The following is an 18,699-nucleotide window of genomic DNA, read 5'->3' as shown; positions in this document are numbered from 1 at the left end:
AGTCTACACTCTACAGGGTATAAAATTATCAACAATTAAATTGGAATCGAAAACAAACAAAACAATACATAATAATGAGCAGTTCAACATGAAATTATGGCATAAACATCGCATGAAACACAACACCAGAAATTCTTCTCAGTTTCTCAGTAGAAATTTAGATATCTATCACACTCAAAGAAATGATTATCAAATGAAGAAATCCAGTAGAAAATATTATTTAAAGATAGTACCACTATATCAATACTATCAAGGGTGCTGGAAAAGAAATATCAGCCATTAGTAGGGAGCGTATTATCTGCACGAAAAAATGGCCCGAATATGCATGAAACCGGTACAAATATGCACTCATCTAGGTTCTCATATTTGTGTTACAAAGGGTGACGCAACATTTTTTAATCCTTATGAATATTAGCCATTAGATCATATGCACGAAAGATTGACCCAAATATGCACGAAAGATTGACCCAAATAAGCACGAAACTTGGCAAAATATGCACTAATCTAGGTTCTCATATTTGTGTCACAGAGGGTGACGCAACACTTTTCAACCCCTAACTGATGTCCCTCCAGACTTGCAAGTAGAACCACCGAATTATTGGATTCTGAAGTGACTTTGTGAAGATTCATCTTGAAAATAAGTAGGTACACCAGTAACTTATTATTGTGAAGAGTACAAGTTATTGGTGTTCTTCTTTTCACCGAATCATTGCTCCTGTGATTTTTTACTAACTTACCCAGAACTTTCAAGTTGGCAGTCAGGACAACTTGACCTCCCTGGTTGGTGGCAATACACTTGTATTGGCCCTCGTCCAAAATATGCACTCATCTAGGTTCTCATATTTGTGTCACAGAGGGTGACGCAACATTTTCCAACCCCTAACTGATGTTCCCTTCAGACTTGCAAGTAGAACCACCGAATTATTGGATTCTGAAGTGACTTTGTGAAGATTCATCTTGAAAAGAAGTTCACCAGTAACTTATTATTGTGAAGAGTATAAGTTATTGGTGTTCTTCTTTTCACCGAATCATTGCTCCTGTGATTCTTTACTAACTTACCCAGAACTTTCAAGTTGGCAGTCAGGACAACTTGACCTCCCTGGTTGGTGGCAATACACTTGTATTGGCCCTCGTCTTCAGGGAAGGCCTCCGAGATTCTCAACACATAGCTGTCGCCCTCCTTGGACATCTGGAAGTACTTGCTGGGCTTGATGATCTTGTCTCCCTTCTGCCACTTGATGTTGATCGCTGAAACGTGACGTGAGGGGTGTTAGAAACTGGGTCATTAGCAATGACACCCCATTTGATTTTCAGAACTATTGACTGTGCTCAATTGTTCATACATAACGTGTTGAAGACGTCCACTACCGAAAAGGAAAACCCTCTGAATGTAAAAAAAAGTCAAATAGCGTCGATTTGATAGGACCAACATTTTACTGTTTTTAGTGTTGGAATTTAAATTTTGAATGTTTACAAGAAAGACATCTTGAAACCTTGAAAGTTTTCTAAAGAGAAGTTTGGTCCTATATGTTTGTTCACAAATTCCTCTTGCAAAGATCGTCCCATAATATCCGAAGGGGTAATAGCCTGAACATCAAGTTGCTAGTGTCCAGTTTAGAAACAAATTGAACCATTCGACATCTAATTTCGGGAAATACGACAGAGAAATCGACAATAAAACAATAATAGGAATACAGGGTAAAAATTCCCCTCTTCAGACCAAGGTAACAAAAAGATATAATTTTGCACGATTTGATCAAAGGACCCACTTTTGCTGACATTTCATTGTGACAAAGAAAATAGAAATTTAAAATTGGGCCTGAAGAGGGGAGACGAAAATTTTAAAATGGGTTAAAATTGAGTAGGTACGTATAAGTCTATAAGTACTAGATTAAAATATTAGAGAACTAGGATAAGTAGAAGAGTAAGGGTCAGGAAGGTGGCTTTTGACTTTTATTATTATTACTTTCTATTTTATTTTTTCACTACTTACAAGAGGCAAGCTTTATCAAACGTAGTGTAGCTTAAACCGAGTAGCCTAAACAAGTTTTACACTTGTAAGATGCTCGCTTAATAAGCGGGAGACCGCGGTTTCGAATCACAATCAAAGTAAGGCATTTTATCTCCATACCTGGTCTTGGAATTTCCAAGAATTCAAATATGCCTATGCAAGTATGCAATTTTGAGGGTAAAAGTACCCAAAGTTTAACCAAAGTTTCCCGAGTTATTTATCAAAAGCCACCGTACAGACCTCTACCAGGAGGACAAGGGATAAAAGAGAGAGATTTAAAAAGTTCAATCCTTACTTTTGACGGTGAGCCGGGCTGTGCTTTCGACTTGACCGGCTGAGTTGACCGCTCGTAGCGTAAATAGACCAGAGTCTTCCTCATAGGTGGTGTTCAGGACTAGAGAGGCGGTCGTGCCTTCGAACGACATCTGGGAACCAAAACCAGAAGAATAAGTTAGAGGACACTCAGTTCGGGGAGTACTTGACATGCAGAAGTTTGCAAATATTTTTACGGGTTACTTTCTGGTGGTATAATGGAACAACTTGTTCTATGCTGACAGTCTAAATAAAGCACTTCTTATACTTCTTATGCTTTAACACACATAAATTCATGTTTGATTGACTCAAAAATTAGAAGATAAAAAAAAAAAAAAAGCTGGAAGGTTTTTTAGGCCAGCCAAGTTAGCTTGGAAGGTAGCGCACCTAAATTTTTCCTGCCCGGGGGTTTGTTCTCGGAAAGGCACGCTTCCTTCTATTATGTTCTCCTCTCGATTTCGGAACGATCTCCGTCGTCACAGTTCTCCATATGAAATCTCTTTCACTTAATCTAATGCACATCACCAATTGGCGCAAACTACGAACATCTACGTATATCTATTAACAACCTATCAAAAATCAAGAAGGCAAGGCTTACCTGAAAGTCGGGGCTGGTAGGTATCAGCGCGCCCTCTCTGTACCAAGATACTTTAGGTACAGGTTTGCCGGTCACCTGGGCTCCTGTAACACAAATATGAGAACCTATATGAGTACATATTTTGGCAGGTTTCGTTCATATTCGGGCCATTTTTCCGTCAATATAATCCGCTCCCTAATAATGGCTAATATTTCGGTTTCAGCACCTGAGATCCAAGAGGTTCTCCCCAAGGTGACTCCCCTGAAGGACATCGTGGTGAACGAAGGTCAACCTGCCGCTTTCCGAGCCCAGGTGACCGGCAAACCTGTACCTAAAGTATCTTGGTACAGAGAGGGCGCGCTGATACCTACCAGCCCCGACTTTCAGGTAAGACTTCTTTCTTGATTTTTGATAGGTTGTTAGGTAATAGATATACGTAGATGTTCGTAGTTTGTGCCAATTGGTGATGTGCATTAGATTAAGTGTAAGAGATTTCATATGGAGAACTGTGACGAAGGAGATCTTATCGTTCCGAAATTGAGAGGAGAACATAATAGAAGGAAGCGTGCCTTTCCGAGAACAAACCCCCGGGCAGGAAAAATTCAGGTGGGCTACCTTCCAAGCTAACTTGGCTGGCCTAGAAAACCTTCCAGCTTTTTTTTATATCTTCTAATTTTTGAGTCAATTCAAACATGAATTTATGTGTGTTAATGCATAAGAAGTGCTTTATTTAGACTGTCAGCATAGAACAAGTTGTTCCATTATACCAACAGAAAGTAACCCGTAAAAATATTTGCAAACTTCTGCATGTCAAGTACTCCCCGAACTGAGTGTCCTCTAACTTATTCTTCTGGTTTTGTCAATCAAACATGAATTTATGTGTGTTAAAGCATAAGAAGTATAAGAAGTGCTTTATTTAGACTGTCAGCATAGAACAAGTTGTTCCATTATACCACCAGAAAGTAACCCGTAAAAATATTTGCAAACTTCTGCATGTCAAGTACTCCCCGAACTGAGTGTCCTCTAACTTATTCTTCTGGTTTTGGTTCCCAGATGTCGTTCGAAGGCACGACCGCCTCTCTAGTCCTGAACACCACCTATGAGGAAGACTCTGGTCTATTTACGCTACGAGCGGTCAACTCAGCCGGTCAAGTCGAAAGCACAGCCCGGCTCACCGTCAAAAGTAAGGATTGAACTTTTTAAATCTCTCTCTTTTATCCCTTGTCCTCCTGGTAGAGGTCTGTAAGGTGGCTTTTGATAAATAACTCGGGAAACTTTGGTTAAACTTTGGGTACTTTTACCCTCAAAATTGCTTACTTGCATAGGCATATTTGAATTCTTGGAAATTCCAAGACCAGGTATGGAGATAAAATGCCTTACTTTGATTGTGATTCGAAACCGCCGGTGGCTTTTGATAAATAACTCGGGAAACTTTGGTTAAACTTTGGGTACTTTTACCCTCAAAATTGCATACTTGCATAGGCATATTTGAATTCTTGGAAATTCCAAGACCAGGTATGGAGATAAAATGCCTTACTTTGATTGTGATTCGAAACCGCGGTCTCCCGCTTATTAAGCGAGCATCTTACAAGTGTAAAACTTGTTTAGGCTACTCGGTTTAAGCTACACTACGTTTGATAAAGCTTGCCTCTTGTAAGTAGTGAAAAAATAAAATAGAAAGTAATAATAATAAAAGTCAAAAGCCACCTTCCTGACCCTTACTCTTCTACTTATCCTAGTTCTCTAATATTTTAATCTAGTACTTATACGTACCTACTCAATTTTAACCCATTTTAAAATTTTCGTCTCCCCTCTTCAGGCCCAATTTTAAATTTCTATTTATTTTCTTTGTCACAATGGAATGTCAGCAAAAGTGGGTCCTTCTTTGTTGAAATTTTGATCAAATCGTGCAAAATTATATCTTTTTGTTACCTTGGTCTGAAGAGGGAAATTTTTACCCTGTATTCCTATTATTGTTTTATTGTCGATTTCTCTGTCGTATTTCCCGACATTAGATGTCGAATGGTTCAATTTGTTTCTAAACTGGACACTAGCAACTAGGATAGTACTAAAAGACGTGGAAGTACTAAAAGACATAACAGTTAAAGCTAAGAATTTTTTGAGAAATCTGGAAACAAGTGAGAGTTTCGAAAATGTTCAAACAATGCTTTTCTTTTCCCTGGAGAAGAGCATTGGTTCTACATTTTGATTGAAATCGCATACTCCTTCTTTATAATTTCAATTCAATTAAACTCTTTTTCGCTGCAAACTTGTTCTATTTATCACTTTTATTCCCCGATCAAGGTGATAATTATTACAAGTTTGTGGGATATCCTTATTTTCTCCTCTTATTGTGGAATTATGGATATATGCTCTTGAGGCGACAGAGTAGATCCCTGTTATCTCTTAGCCTCAAAAGTATTTATCCAACGCCAACTTTTGTGACATATTCAACGCACATCCAATTTACCACATATCATGAAGTCACCTTAGTTTTGAAGTTAGAAACAATTTGAATCATTTAACGATTTCTTCATTAATCTAATCTATGTGTCGGACTCATTTTTTTCGTAAAAGGCATTGAAATGCAATTTTTTAATTGTAACTTTAGGTATCAAGTTTATGGGAAAGTAGCTCTACTACGAAGCGTCTTAAAACATGATGTGTGATACCTGGATCTAGTCGTATTAGGTACATATACAGTGAATTTTGGTAAATACCTAGGCATATTTACACAGAACATCGAATGAGCAATTAGTATCTTTTTTTTATTTATTTATTATTTTTTTATGTAAATAGATAGGTACGAATGAGTATGTAGGCTGTAGAACTTAGGTATAGGACCAACTTACCCAATCCAGGAGGACGTTAACGTTACCAGAAATTTCAAGAACAAAACTTTATTTTTTAAACTTAGTTTTTTTTGCGAGGTTAGCTTTCCGTTAGCTTATTCATATTTTTCTATAATTTCGCGCGCTATTTTACTTATGTTTTTATTTACCTTTTTTAACCGTAAAAGCTTATCTCAACAAATTGTTTTAATTGTTTTAGGTTTAAAGAAAGTTACGAATTTAATCTATTTTAAGGCTGTATTAAGTTGTGACTGACAGGTGTTTCATTTTATTTGTTTTCAGGCGTGAGAGTTCACTAGGCTGTGTTATAGCATAACCCCACCATAGCATGTCCCGGCTGGCAGCAGTTAATGCATCATAATTGACAGGGGGAATGCAATTTCCAGTGCTGTAGGATATCTCATAGGACATTTCGTTAGGGCGGATGCAATGAGTTCCAGAGTACACTGCCAAGTAACAGGATCATGGATCACGAATTGTTACCAACACTCCGTAAAAGGTAAGTAATTTACATTGGATTTTACTTATTTAAAAAGTTCAACTTTTAAACGGGGCGAAAAATTGGGTTCTCTTTTAGACGAGCTTCACGAGTTATGAAACACATTAGCTTCATGGCATGGAATTTACATCTTCAAAAGACGCGGAATATATATCTTATTATTTTCTAGATAATATTGGTATCCATTCCCAAGGGGAGAGGAGGCCTTCAGCATAATTTATGAGGTTCTCAATGAGCCTCTTTTAGACGAGCTTCACGAGTTATGAAACATATTAGCTTCATGGCATGGAATTTACATCTTCAAAAGACGCGGAAATATATCTTATTATTTTCTAGATAATATTGGTATCCATTCCCAAGGGGAGAGGAGGCCTTCAGCATAATTTATGAGGTTCTCAATGAGAATTTCCTTGTCTCCTTTCTTTTCCTTCTGGACCTGCTGGGACTTGGCGGTGTGAATCTCTTTGCCGTGGACCCCGGACGCAGAAGGCTTAATTATTTTTTATTATTATCATAGAAATTGCCTGAAGAAATACAGAAATTCCAAGAAATGCTTTTTGTTACATAATATATTGTCTTAAATTAATCACTTGTTCATAACTTTTTCATGGATCCTCTTATAAAAATAAATGAAAAATATTAGGTATAATAAAAATAAACAATACAGCAAAACAAATTTAAATTAACCATAGAATAATTATTTTTTATTATTATCATAGAAATTGCCAGAAGAAATACAGAAATTCCAAGAAATGCTTTTTGTTACATAATATATTGTCTTAAATTAATCACTTGTTCATAACTTTTTTATGGATCCTCTTATAAAAATAAATGAAAAATATTAGGTATAATAAAAATAAACAATACAGCAAAACAAATTTAAATTAACCATAGAATGCGTATCGTTTCAGATGATGGTGATGTCCAGTGTTCAACATCGGTTAATGAGCTTTAGTGCCAAGAGGATCCAGGAATTCAAGATGACTGCAGTGGATCCAGGAATCCAGGGGTTTTGTAATCCAGGATGAAGATTTGTGGCAGGACTTCTTTGTAGGAACTTCTATGGAAACATTGCCAGTAGACCATCGCCGCCAGTGATGGAAGGATCTGCTTCTAAAGGAATCCTCTGTAGGGGATATGGATATCACAGGAAGGAATTCTACATTCCGGACTTTGGACGGAGTCATGTTGATATTCAGGACATCATCGGAATATCAGGTAAGAAAATAATTTTCATTTTTCAAAATTTCCGCCAAGAGCCGCTGGGTTGAACGTGAGTTGAGGCCGCTTTTTTTTTTTTTTTTTTTTTTTTTAAAAGTGTGTATAGTACACTGCAAGTGTTCATAAATATTACACTGTCATAAATTTTCACAGCGTCATTAATGTCATAAGTACAGGCATTGTCACGTCATGAAATTTATGAGGTAGGATAAGGAGGGGTAGAGGATTGCTCAGTACATTACTTGTACAAAAATGAATAATGCTCTTGTTTATTTTATTTATTTTTGGCGGGAAATTATTTGCCAACTATGTCTCAATGAGTAAAAAAAAGAAGTTTGGCAAATTTTGTCTTGAGGGAACAGCTAAAAAGTGATATACCTACTCTCATGTAGCTTATTCCCAGTATTTTTGTACATGTAATTCATATTAATTGCTTATGTATTATTGTTGTTACAAATTCTGGCAATAAGCTCTAGTTTTTTTTTATAGCTCCTATAAACTTATAAATTACGAGATAAAAGCCAATGCTTAATTACGTACAAATTTACCAAGAAGGTATAATGTGCTCTAAGCCTCTAATACTTGGGGAAAGAAACCCCCAAGTATGTATTAGAGGAGCTATCCAAATAATTGGAACGTAAAGACGTAGGCAATTTCCACTCTTCATTTTCTAATTTTCACGTAATTAAGAATAATTTGAAGTCTTGCCACACATGCCATAAATTAAATTAGAATGTCATAAATTAATGACATTAACATGACTTAATTAAACGTAAATCATTGGCTAGCTTAGTTACGGTTTTACTGACAGCTCTAATGTATGGGGCATGGCGATCGAGAAAATCTGGAAAACATTTTCATTTCCTATTTTCAAAGCCAAAAGATGATCTCAGAATCTTCAATAAAACCGGTTGTATTGTTGAATATTTGATGAAGTTTCTTAGAGACCCGCTGTGGCTAGTCATATTATAGGCAATTAGCCATATTATGACTGTTGATCACCAAAAGAGGTACAAAATCTACTCATTTACAGACTGGACTTTAGAGGAGCGATACCTCGCCTAGACTATTCAGTGGTTTTGTCTTTCAATGGCTCTTTGCTTGAGAACCACAAGAATGGCAAAAATGGGCTAAAGTTATTCTGAAAATTACAGGGACTCTAGAGTATTAAACTCGTTAATATAAAGTTAGGTAAGGTGGACCAATTAAAAGAATTAAAGAACACTCATTTAAATCTAAAAGCATTCAATTCATTTAATCTAAATCTAAAAGAGAGCAAGTTTTGTGACATTCAGATTGGCACAGAAATACATTAATATAATAATATTTGTCTATTAATATTGAAATGAAAAGTTGGAAATGGACATTACAAAAATAAAAATAGACGAAGCAAAAAAAAGTGAAATTGAAATTTTGGCACGGGTGGTCGATTTGCCGTTCATACTCATCTGATAGTGAATAATACTACTATTCTTAAATCATATGAAACACTCGCAGCCAGGTATAGTGCGCATACACGCAGCCCTTATCCTAAGCGTATCAGCAAATACCTCCGAAATACTCTGTACTCCCTCCCAAATGAACATTCATTCTCCAAACCACTATAAGAACACCGTGTATAAAAGTGAGCGCCTGTTTGAAAATTTCCGCAGAAATTTGACGCGCTTTTCGCCCGGTGGTTGTGTCGTGTGGCGGACCTTGCACGCCCGGGAGCCGGGTTCGATACAGTTATACATAGTTCTGTTTGGTCCGATGAGCTTGTGCTTTTTGACAAAAGTGCTTCATTACTGTTTCACGGTATTTTGTGTAAAATAGGACCATTGCGCATCGGCCATAGCCCTATGTCCACTGAGACCTGATTAGATCTTTTGTGAAGTTTGCCATGATTCACAGATTTTAGCCGTTCAAATGGAATAAATCCCGAAGGAATCCGAATCGTTAAGCCCGTTTAAAGGAAATAGAGGAAATGGGATACAGAAGAAAATGGATTACTCGTGTTTCTGAGAAGACTTAACGGAACCAAATTTTGACACCTCTGAGGAATTTCTCCGGGAAAGTAAGAAAATGTGAAGTTTCTAAGAAAATAATTTTAGTGGCAATTAAATAAGTAACTATATAATCTCTTTAAAACATAGTTAACAATACCTTTTCGAAATCAATATCTCCATAGATATTAAGTATACATGCCATTTTAATTAAATATCCATACTTAGCTAGGGCCCCATGAATACCCACCTACTTTTTTAAGAGACTCCGAGAGATAATTTAACTATTATTTACCAATAATAATTAATAATAAGTATATTCAAATTAATGCATCACTACAACCATTTATGCGCAAATATTATCGTTGGTGCTTTTTGTTGTGTTTGTTTTCTCCATTATCAAGGTTCCGCCAGTGGAACTGTTGACAGCCTTGTATGGAATGTGCTCGGTATATGGGACAATGTTAGCGTGTAGAGACTTACGATTACGGGATATAAGTAACTAAAATCTCACAACATAACGGATACACAAGTAGGCCTGTGTAATGCAAATCCATATTAGCTTGAGAATGGTTACTGTTATTACATTTCTTACTAATAGTGAGTTACTTTCAAGTCAAGTACGAGCCTTTTGAAGACCCAGTAAGTAGAAACTAAAGTAAAACAAAAGTAAATAGGTGGGTGGGTAGGTCCGTAATTTTTTTTTTTTTTTTTTTTTTTTTACAAATAACTTGAGTAAGCGAAAACCATTAAATGCAATATGATCCGTGCTTAGCTCACTACAGGGTGGTAGTAAAATTACTACAAGGTGGTAATTTCTGCAAAAATGGACTATTTGAAAAAATATATAGGAAAAATCATTCCTTCAAAAGCACAATGGAGTGATGGTGTCATTTTGAAAGTAATGGAAAGTCAAACAGGCTTGCTGACTAAAAAACACCCTAAAATTCTAAATAGAAGCCTACACTGCCTGCATATCTGGATAGCTTCATCACTTAGTACCCACAACGGTATACCTATCATGTATTGTTTCTTTGCTTGTCTTAGAGATAGTTTGGCGCTAAAAGTTCTTCATTTTTCCGTAAAATATCTGCCCCGTAAATACATAGTGTGTCTTTTGAAATACATAGGTACAAAATAATCTACATATTCTCAAACCAAAGTGCATAATCCAGAAGATAGGAAATTCTCGTCCACCCTGAACCGTAGGAAGTTTACCTCAAGATTTATAACCTAAGCCACATCAAGGTGACGATATATTTTAAGCCATATATGGCGAGTGTAAGGTTTCCATAGCCATATTCAAGGCTTAACACCCAATATGAACTAGACAATACCACTGGGCAGTTCCCTACAGTCAGTACCTACTTGGGTTTAACTAATAGACAGTTTACAGTTACTAGAAAATAAATGTCAAGTGAAATTTAAGTTTTAAATGTAAAATTTTCTGGAAAGTTACTATTCTAATTACCTACAATTTACAAAATAATAAAATTTAAGTAGTCGGGTTGAGAAAAAAAATCTTATACCTATACCTGGTAGTTAAAGTTACAGGCAGCCATTTTCAAAAAGTTTTTTAATAAAATAATACAAAGTAAGTGTATACGTAGGTACATAATAGTGTGTTTGCTTTCATAATACATTACAGTTTGAAATACATAGGTAGTTACAATAATAGATCAATCAAAATAAATAATTAAGTAAGCAGGAGTCTTTTTCCATAAGAAAAGGTACAAACAAGTGATTAAATTTAAAAGAGGAGCAAAATATGGCGCTTTTAACTAAATAAAATGGTATTTCTTAAATTCTTATAGAAAAAGAAATCCCAGTTAGAACCACACCGTATTTTAAGCGAAAGAATTACCTACACGTCTTAACTATGTATGTGAGAGCCAAAAACTTTGCAAAGTTTCTCATGGTAGTACTACATATATCCGTGAATAGACATGGGAACTTTACAATGAAAAATCACCAAGTACAAATCCCTAACAATGGTTTCATTAAATACTAAGAGAATTTTATTTAAGTAAAAAATAAAAAATAATAATAATAAAAAAATATATAATAATAATAATAATACTAAGTACATACTACGTAGGTATGTAGGTAGATAGCTAAAAAAAAAAAACTAAAGTCTCTCAGCTTAAGTGGTTGTACAATGTACATGCATGTGTAATACAAAGAATCGCTTAGGCTGGCATGCGTTATGATTTCCAGGAATCTGGCATGGGGAAGTGGCATGTGTAGATTTGAGTGTGATTTCTCTCCCACATGGATAGAACACACGTCTCGGTATTGTTTCGGTAACACTCTTCATTGAATTTTGAGCAATTCTTCATTTTATTATTTCATTCCAAGTTGTGATTGTGCTCTGAGTGTTCGATTTTGTTCTTGTTTCTTCTTTTTGATTTTTCAACATAGAGGTTTGTGATTTTTTAATTATTTTTTATTATTATCATAGAAATTGCCAGAAGAAATACAGAAATTCCAAGAAATGCTTTTTGTTACATAATATATTGTCTTAAATTAATCACTTGTTCATAACTTTTTTATGGATCCTCTTATAAAAATAAATGAAAAATATTAGGTATAATAAAAATAAACAATACAGCAAAACAAATTTAAATTAACCATAGAATGCGTATCGTTTCAGATGATGGTGATGTCCAGTGTTCAACATCGGTTAATGAGCTTTAGTGCCAAGAGGATCCAGGAATTCAAGATGACTGCAGTGGATCCAGGAATCCAGGGGTTTTGTAATCCAGGATGAAGATTTGTGGCAGGACTTCTTTGTAGGAACTTCTATGGAAACATTGCCAGTAGACCATCGCCGCCAGTGATGGAAGGATCTGCTTCTAAAGGAATCCTCTGTAGGGGATATGGATATCACAGGAAGGAATTCTACATTCCGGACTTTGGACGGAGTCATGTTGATATTCAGGACATCATCGGAATATCAGGTAAGAAAATAATTTTCATTTTTCAAAATTTCCGCCAAGAGCCGCTGGGTTGAACGTGAGTTGAGGCCGCTTTTTTTTTTTTTTTTTTTTTTTGTAAAATACACCTATCTACTTAGGTAGACTTGGACATTGAAAATTTGGCACATCCACTAAATTTACATATCGGGAAATGTACGCTGTCTCTTGAATATCTGGGCGAGAGAAAAATCCACTCTTTCGGTCGGTCGATCGATATTGCATGTCGTGAAATATGATCGAACATTCCCAATATTTCAGTTCAGCGACCACGACGGACGGCACGACAAGAGGGGAAAATGTCTATATTTGGAGCTTCTACTTTTCGAAATCCGAAATTTTTTCTCGACATAATCTTTCTCTTAACGTATTTCTAACGGTTTGCGCTTCTTTTTGTATTAATTTCCGAGGGCACCGGGCCAACAATCATGTTATCTTTATTATGTTGTATGAAAAAAAGTCAAGTACTGCGAACATGTTACCTAAACATTACCCGCTTGACCATACCAAGATAACGAGGTGCTCTGTTGTTTACTCAAAGAATCGCTTGTCGTTTGTTTTTGTTTACGCAAATGAGGTGAGACAAACTAGTGTGCATATTTTGTGGCTGACGAGGGACACAAATTTCGAGGCCTCCTCAGGGTGCTCGAGATATTGCCAGTGTAACAAACGCTTCTGGGGATTTGATTTCTGGGCTCTGTCCGTGCTATAGTTGCTTTACTGACGAGACACGTGTTACGGGAATTTTTCTCCTCTTTTCCCGGTCAATTTTACGTTTTCTACTCCATAAAAATGGTGGAATTTCGCCTAAAATCGTGCACTCTGTAGAGGCAGAAGGGCAAGACAAAGTAGCTCACTTCAGGCGAAAAAAGCCGGTGCCTACAGGTTGTAACGGAAGAGTAGAACGCAGATGTGTGCGCCTACTCTACTGGGCCACGTGTGACGCTAATCAGCAGAGACCCGCTGTGGCTAGTCATAATATAGGCAATTAGCCATATTATGACTGTTAATCACCAAAAGAGGTACAAAATCTACTCATTTACAGACTGGACTTTAGAGGAGCGATAACTCGCCTAGACTATTCAGTGGTTTTGTCTTTCAATGGCTCTTTGCTCGAGAACCACAAGAATGGCAAAAATGGGCTAAAGTTATTCTGAAAATTACAGGGACTCTAGATATGTATTAAACTCGTTAATATAGAGTTAGGTAAGGTGGACCAATTAAAAGAATTAAAGAACACTCATTTAAATCTAAAAGCATTCAATTCATTTAATCTAAATCTAAAAGACACTGACAGGTGTTTCATTTCATTTGTTTTCAGGCGTGAGAGTTCACTAGGCTAGGCTGTGTTATAGCATAACCCCACCATAGCATGTCATCATAATTGACAGGGGGAATGCAATTTCCAGTGCTGTAGGACATCTCATAGGACATTTCGTTAGGGCGGATGCAATGAGTTCCAGAGTACACTGCCAAGTAACAGGATCATGGATCACGAATTGTTACCAGTTTGATTTCTGGGCTCTGTCCGTGCTATAGTTGCTTTACTGACGAGACACGTGTTACGGGAATTTTCCTCCTCTTTTCCCGGTCAATTTTACGTTTTCTTCTCCATAAAAACGGTGGAATTTCGCGTAAAATCGTGCACTCTGTAGGGGTAGGAGGCCAAGACAAAGTAGCTCACTTCAGGCGAAAAAAAGCCGGTGCCTACAGGTTGTAACGGAAGAGTAGAACGCAGATGTGTGCGCCTACTCTACTGGGCCACGTGTGACGCTAATCAGATTTGCCGAAACAACCTGTGTGTCACACACGATGCTCGACAGACTTCCTGTATAATGCAGGGGAGCACAGAAATATGAGAACATTACAGATTTATTTTCCAAAATATCACTGACAGGCCAAACATCGAAATGTGTGGTTTGATTTCCACAGTCATCCTGTATATGGTATCAAAAAATAATCCTAAATAACATGGAGAAAATGTATTGTTTTCATGTCTGTCTCTTGAAGAATTCAACATAGTGAAAACTTTCAAAGGAGACAAACACAAAACAAGTATACTTTCGACGTTCCGTTGTAAAACCAACACAACTTAATACAGCCTTAAAATAGATTAAATTCGTAACTTTCTTTAAACCTAAAACAATTAAAACAATTTGTTGAGATAAGCTTTTAAGGTTAAAAAAGGTAAATAAAAACACAAGTAAAATAGCGCGCGAAATTATAGAAAAAATATGAATAAGCTAACGGAAAGCTAACCTCGCAAAAAACAATAATAAAAAAATTAATATGAAGTTTTGTTCTTGAAATTTCTGGTAACGTTAACGTCCTCCTGGATTGGGTAAGTTGGTCCCTATACTCCCTATACCTAAGTTCTACAGCCTACATACTCATTCGTACCTATCTATTTACCTAAAAATAAAAAAAAAAAAAATAAAAAAAAAAGATATTTATTCAATTAATTGTTCATTCGATGTTCTGTGTGAATATGCCTAGGTATTTACCAAATTTCACTGTATACCTATTACGACTAGATCCAGGTATCACACATCATGTTTTAAAACGCTTCGTAGTAGAGCTACTTTCCCATAAACTTGATACCTAAAGTTACAATTAAAAAATGGCATTTCAATGCCTTTCCCGAAAAAAATGAGTCCGACACATAGATTAGATTAATGAAGATATCGTTGAATGATTCAAATTGTTTCTAACTTCAAAACTAAGGTAACTTGATAAGTGGTAAATTGGATGTGCGTTGAATAAATCACAAAAGTTGGCGTTGGATAAATACTTTTGAGGCTAAAAGATAACAGGGATCTACTCTATCGCCTCAAGAGCATATATCCATAATTCCACAATAAGAGGAGAAAATAAGGATATCCCACAAACTTGTAATAATTATCACCTTGATCGGGGAATAAAAGTGACAAGTAGAACAAGTTTGCAGCGAAAAAGAGTTTAATTGAATTGAAATTATAAAGAAGGAGTATGCGGTTTCAATCAAAATGTAGAACCAATACTCTTCTCCAGGGAAAAGAAAAGCATTGGTTGAACATTTTCGAAACTCTCACTTGTTTCCAGATTTCTCAGAAAATTCTTAGCTTTAACTGTATTGTCTTTTAGTACTTCCACGTCTTTTAGTACTATCCCAGTTGCTAGTGTCCAGTTTAGAAACAAATTGAACCATTCGACATCTAATTTCGGGAAATACGACAGAGAAATCGACAATAAAACAATAATAGGAATACAGGGTAAAAATTCCCCTCTTCAGACCAAGGTAACAAAAAGATATAATTTTGCACGATTTGATCAAAGGACCCACTTTTGCTGACATTTCATTGTGACAAAGAAAATAGAAATTTAAAATTGGGCCTGAAGAGGGGAGACGAAAATTTTAAAATGGGTTAAAATTGAGTAGGTACGTATAAGTCTATAAGTACTAGATTAAAATATTAGAGAACTAGGATAAGTAGAAGAGTAAGGGTCAGGAAGGTGGCTTTTGACTTTTATTATTATTACACAATAGAACAACACAGTCTACACTCTGCAGGGTATAAAATTATCAACAATTAAATTGGAATCGAAAACAAACAAAACAATACATAATAATGAGCAGTACAACATGAAATTATGGCATAAACATCGCATGAAACACAACACCAACAAAAATTCTTCTCAGTTTCTCAGTAGAAATCTAGAAATTTAGATATCTATCACACTCAAAGAAATGATTATCAAATAATGAAGAAATCCAGTAGAAAATATTATTTAAAGATAGTACCACTATATCAATACTATCAAAAATGATGGTAATAAAAGATTTACAGTAAGATAATATTATATATATATATTTTTTTTTTAAGCTGTCCCACCGCCACCCCTGGATTAAGAAATTAAAATAAGAGAAAATAAATTTTAAAAGTAATAAAATTTAAATTAATTACCTACCTATTTATTCTAGTCAAAGCCTTTTGCTCAGTCATGAAACTGGTTAAAATTCAGTATCCCTTTTTCCATCAGCCTAAGCGAGATTTTTTGTGACTTTGGATTTTAAGATGATCTCTTTTGAGAACAAAAGGTCAATCTTGATAATAAATTAATAATTTTAATTCCTTAATTTGTCCAGGCAGCTTTTTTTCAAACAACAACCTATTATAATGAATAACATGTATTTTGAACAATATAAAGAGTAGATATAATTATTTCATTTTTAATAAATAAATAAACAATAAGTAATAATAAAGTAACAAAAATATATGGCAGAAATACAATAATATTTGAAAGCAAACACACTGTTTAAAATACTCGCATACAGGGTGAACTCGAACATCGAAATGTGTGGTTTGATTTCCACAGTCATCCTGTATATGGTATCAGAAAATAATCCTAAATAACATGGAGAAAATGTATTGTTTTCATGTCTGTCTCTTGAAGAATTCAACATGGTGAAAACTTTCAAATGAGACAAACATAAAACAAGTATACTTTCGACGTTCCGTTGTAAAACCAACACAACTTAATACAGCCTTAAAATAGATTAAATTCGTAACTTTCTTTAAAAGAAAGACATCTTGAAACCTTGAAAGTTTTCTAAAGAGAAGTTTGGTCCTATATGTTTGTTCACAAATTCCTCTTGCAAAGATCGTCCCATAATATCCGAAGGGGTAATAGCCTGAACATCAAGAATTTTAAGAAATATTTTATTTGTAAAATTTCATTGAACAAATTAGTAATGTAATCACCTGAACATCGAGAATTTTAAGAAAAAAATTATTTGTAAAATTTTATTGAACGAATGAGTAACGTAATACTTACGAGGTTTGCCAGTGATTCTGCACTTCAGCGTCACAGCAGATCCCTCCTTGACGTTTTGATCTTTCAGTGGTTCCGCCACAGTAGGGGCTTCATCTTGAGCCACCGCCGCTCCGGGGGCCGGTGCCTGTTTTCCCGGGGCCTTCTTGGATTGGACAACCAGTTCGGCCTCACAGCGGGCCTCGCCAGCGTTGTTCATGGCCACACACTCGTAGGCACCGCTGTCTTCAACAACAGCTTCGATGATGAGCAGGGTGAATAGGTTGTCTTCTTCCAGTGTTTTGTAGCGGATGTCCGGGATGATTTTCTTTCCGTTCTGAAAATTTAGAGATAGAAGGGGGTTAGATGGGAGTAAATTCAGTTTCAACTATGTACCTACCTACTTATGTAACGATACTACTTATTTACTTACTTGGTGACATTGTACCGGACACGGAAAGTAGTGTACCAATATCCAATTTATATGGCATAATTTGCCTGAGAGCTCCTCCACTTAATTTTCGTGAGTTTTTGTGCTCATGCCTGGGAAGGTGTGGGAGTAAATTCATTTTCAACTATGTACTTATGTACAGATACTACTTATTTACTTACTTGGTGACATTGTACCGGACACGGAAAGTAGTAAGTACCAATATCCAATTTATATGGCATAATTTGCCTGAGAGCTCCTCCACTTAATTTTCGTGAGTTTTTGTGCTCATGCCTGGGAAGGTTTCCCTTCAATTCTCAATGCATTTTTTCCTCCTTTTATAATTATTTTTTGCCTTTTCAATGGATCAGCTAGTAAGTAGATAGATCAAAGCACCTAGTCATAACTGGCGCGGTCGATCATTGACTTGGAAACTACCAATCATCACTGGTTTACAAACCAGCCAGGTAAGGAGTGAAACAACCAGTATTCACTGGTTTACAAATCGCTTTGTGAATCCATTCTAACTGTTGGGTTGTATTGAAAGGAATACTAAAGTAAAGCAGAGTAGTAAAAAAAAGTAAAAGTAAAAAAAAAAAGCTTTTCCTTCGTCAATGTCCATAACTTACCTTGAGCCAGTACACATCGAGCGGTTTAGTGGCGGATATCTTGGCATCGAATCGGGCCAGCTGACCCACATTGATGACGGCACTGGAGATAGTAGTGAGGAATGAGGGGGGCACTACACCACCGCGGCCTCCCTGTCTCTTCTCCTCCACTACCAGATTGGCGCTACACTTGGCCTTGCCTCCGCGATTCTCGGCGATCACCGCGAATACTCCTGAGTCTTCCATGAACACCTGAAGAAATGGAAGTATAAGTATAAGCAGTGTCAGAAAATAAGTTGCCTTATGCTAGCAGTTTAATGTAAATTACCATCTATCTCCCTGGTATAGTAACACTTCCGGAATACTTTGAGCATATTTTCAGACATCTGCTTTGAAAGAAAGTCTCATTTTGAACTCGTACAATCGTAGACGACGTCA

At 36.1% G+C, this 18,699-nt stretch overlaps 2 protein-coding genes and 1 long non-coding RNA gene across 3 annotated transcripts in view; 2 read left to right on the top strand and 1 right to left on the bottom strand.

Annotated features, from left to right (window-relative positions):
* Positions 1–1,823: 1,823 nt before the first annotated feature.
* LOC103524768 (titin) overlaps positions 1,824–18,699 on the bottom strand; it is a 185,309-nt gene continuing 168,433 nt past the window's right edge. The window contains 4 exon segments of the mRNA XM_026819934.1: positions 1,824–2,436; positions 2,922–3,004; positions 17,248–17,560; positions 18,283–18,513. Coding sequence (XP_026675735.1) covers positions 2,296–2,436; positions 2,922–3,004; positions 17,248–17,560; positions 18,283–18,513 — 768 coding nt within the window. The 3' untranslated portion in view covers positions 1,824–2,295.
* Positions 3,087–4,127, top strand: LOC113465487 (titin-like). Its single transcript, XM_026820027.1, has 2 exons — positions 3,087–3,287; positions 3,954–4,127. The coding sequence occupies exons 1-2, from the start codon at positions 3,102–3,104 to the stop codon at positions 4,092–4,094; spliced, it is 327 nt and encodes a 108-aa protein (XP_026675828.1). The 5' UTR covers positions 3,087–3,101; the 3' UTR covers positions 4,095–4,127.
* LOC113465493 lies at positions 12,446–13,878 on the top strand. Its single transcript, XR_003390192.1, has 2 exons — positions 12,446–13,094; positions 13,754–13,878. It is a non-coding gene; the product is annotated as an uncharacterized LOC113465493 (long non-coding RNA).

The sequence above is a fragment of the Diaphorina citri genome, unplaced genomic scaffold (assembly GCF_000475195.1).
Source record: "Diaphorina citri unplaced genomic scaffold, Diaci psyllid genome assembly version 1.1 scaffold6, whole genome shotgun sequence".
Classification (NCBI taxonomy): Eukaryota; Metazoa; Arthropoda; class Insecta; order Hemiptera; family Psyllidae; genus Diaphorina; species Diaphorina citri.
The sequence above is the reverse complement of the archived record's forward strand: the minus strand, read 5'-3'. Positions and strand labels throughout refer to the sequence as shown.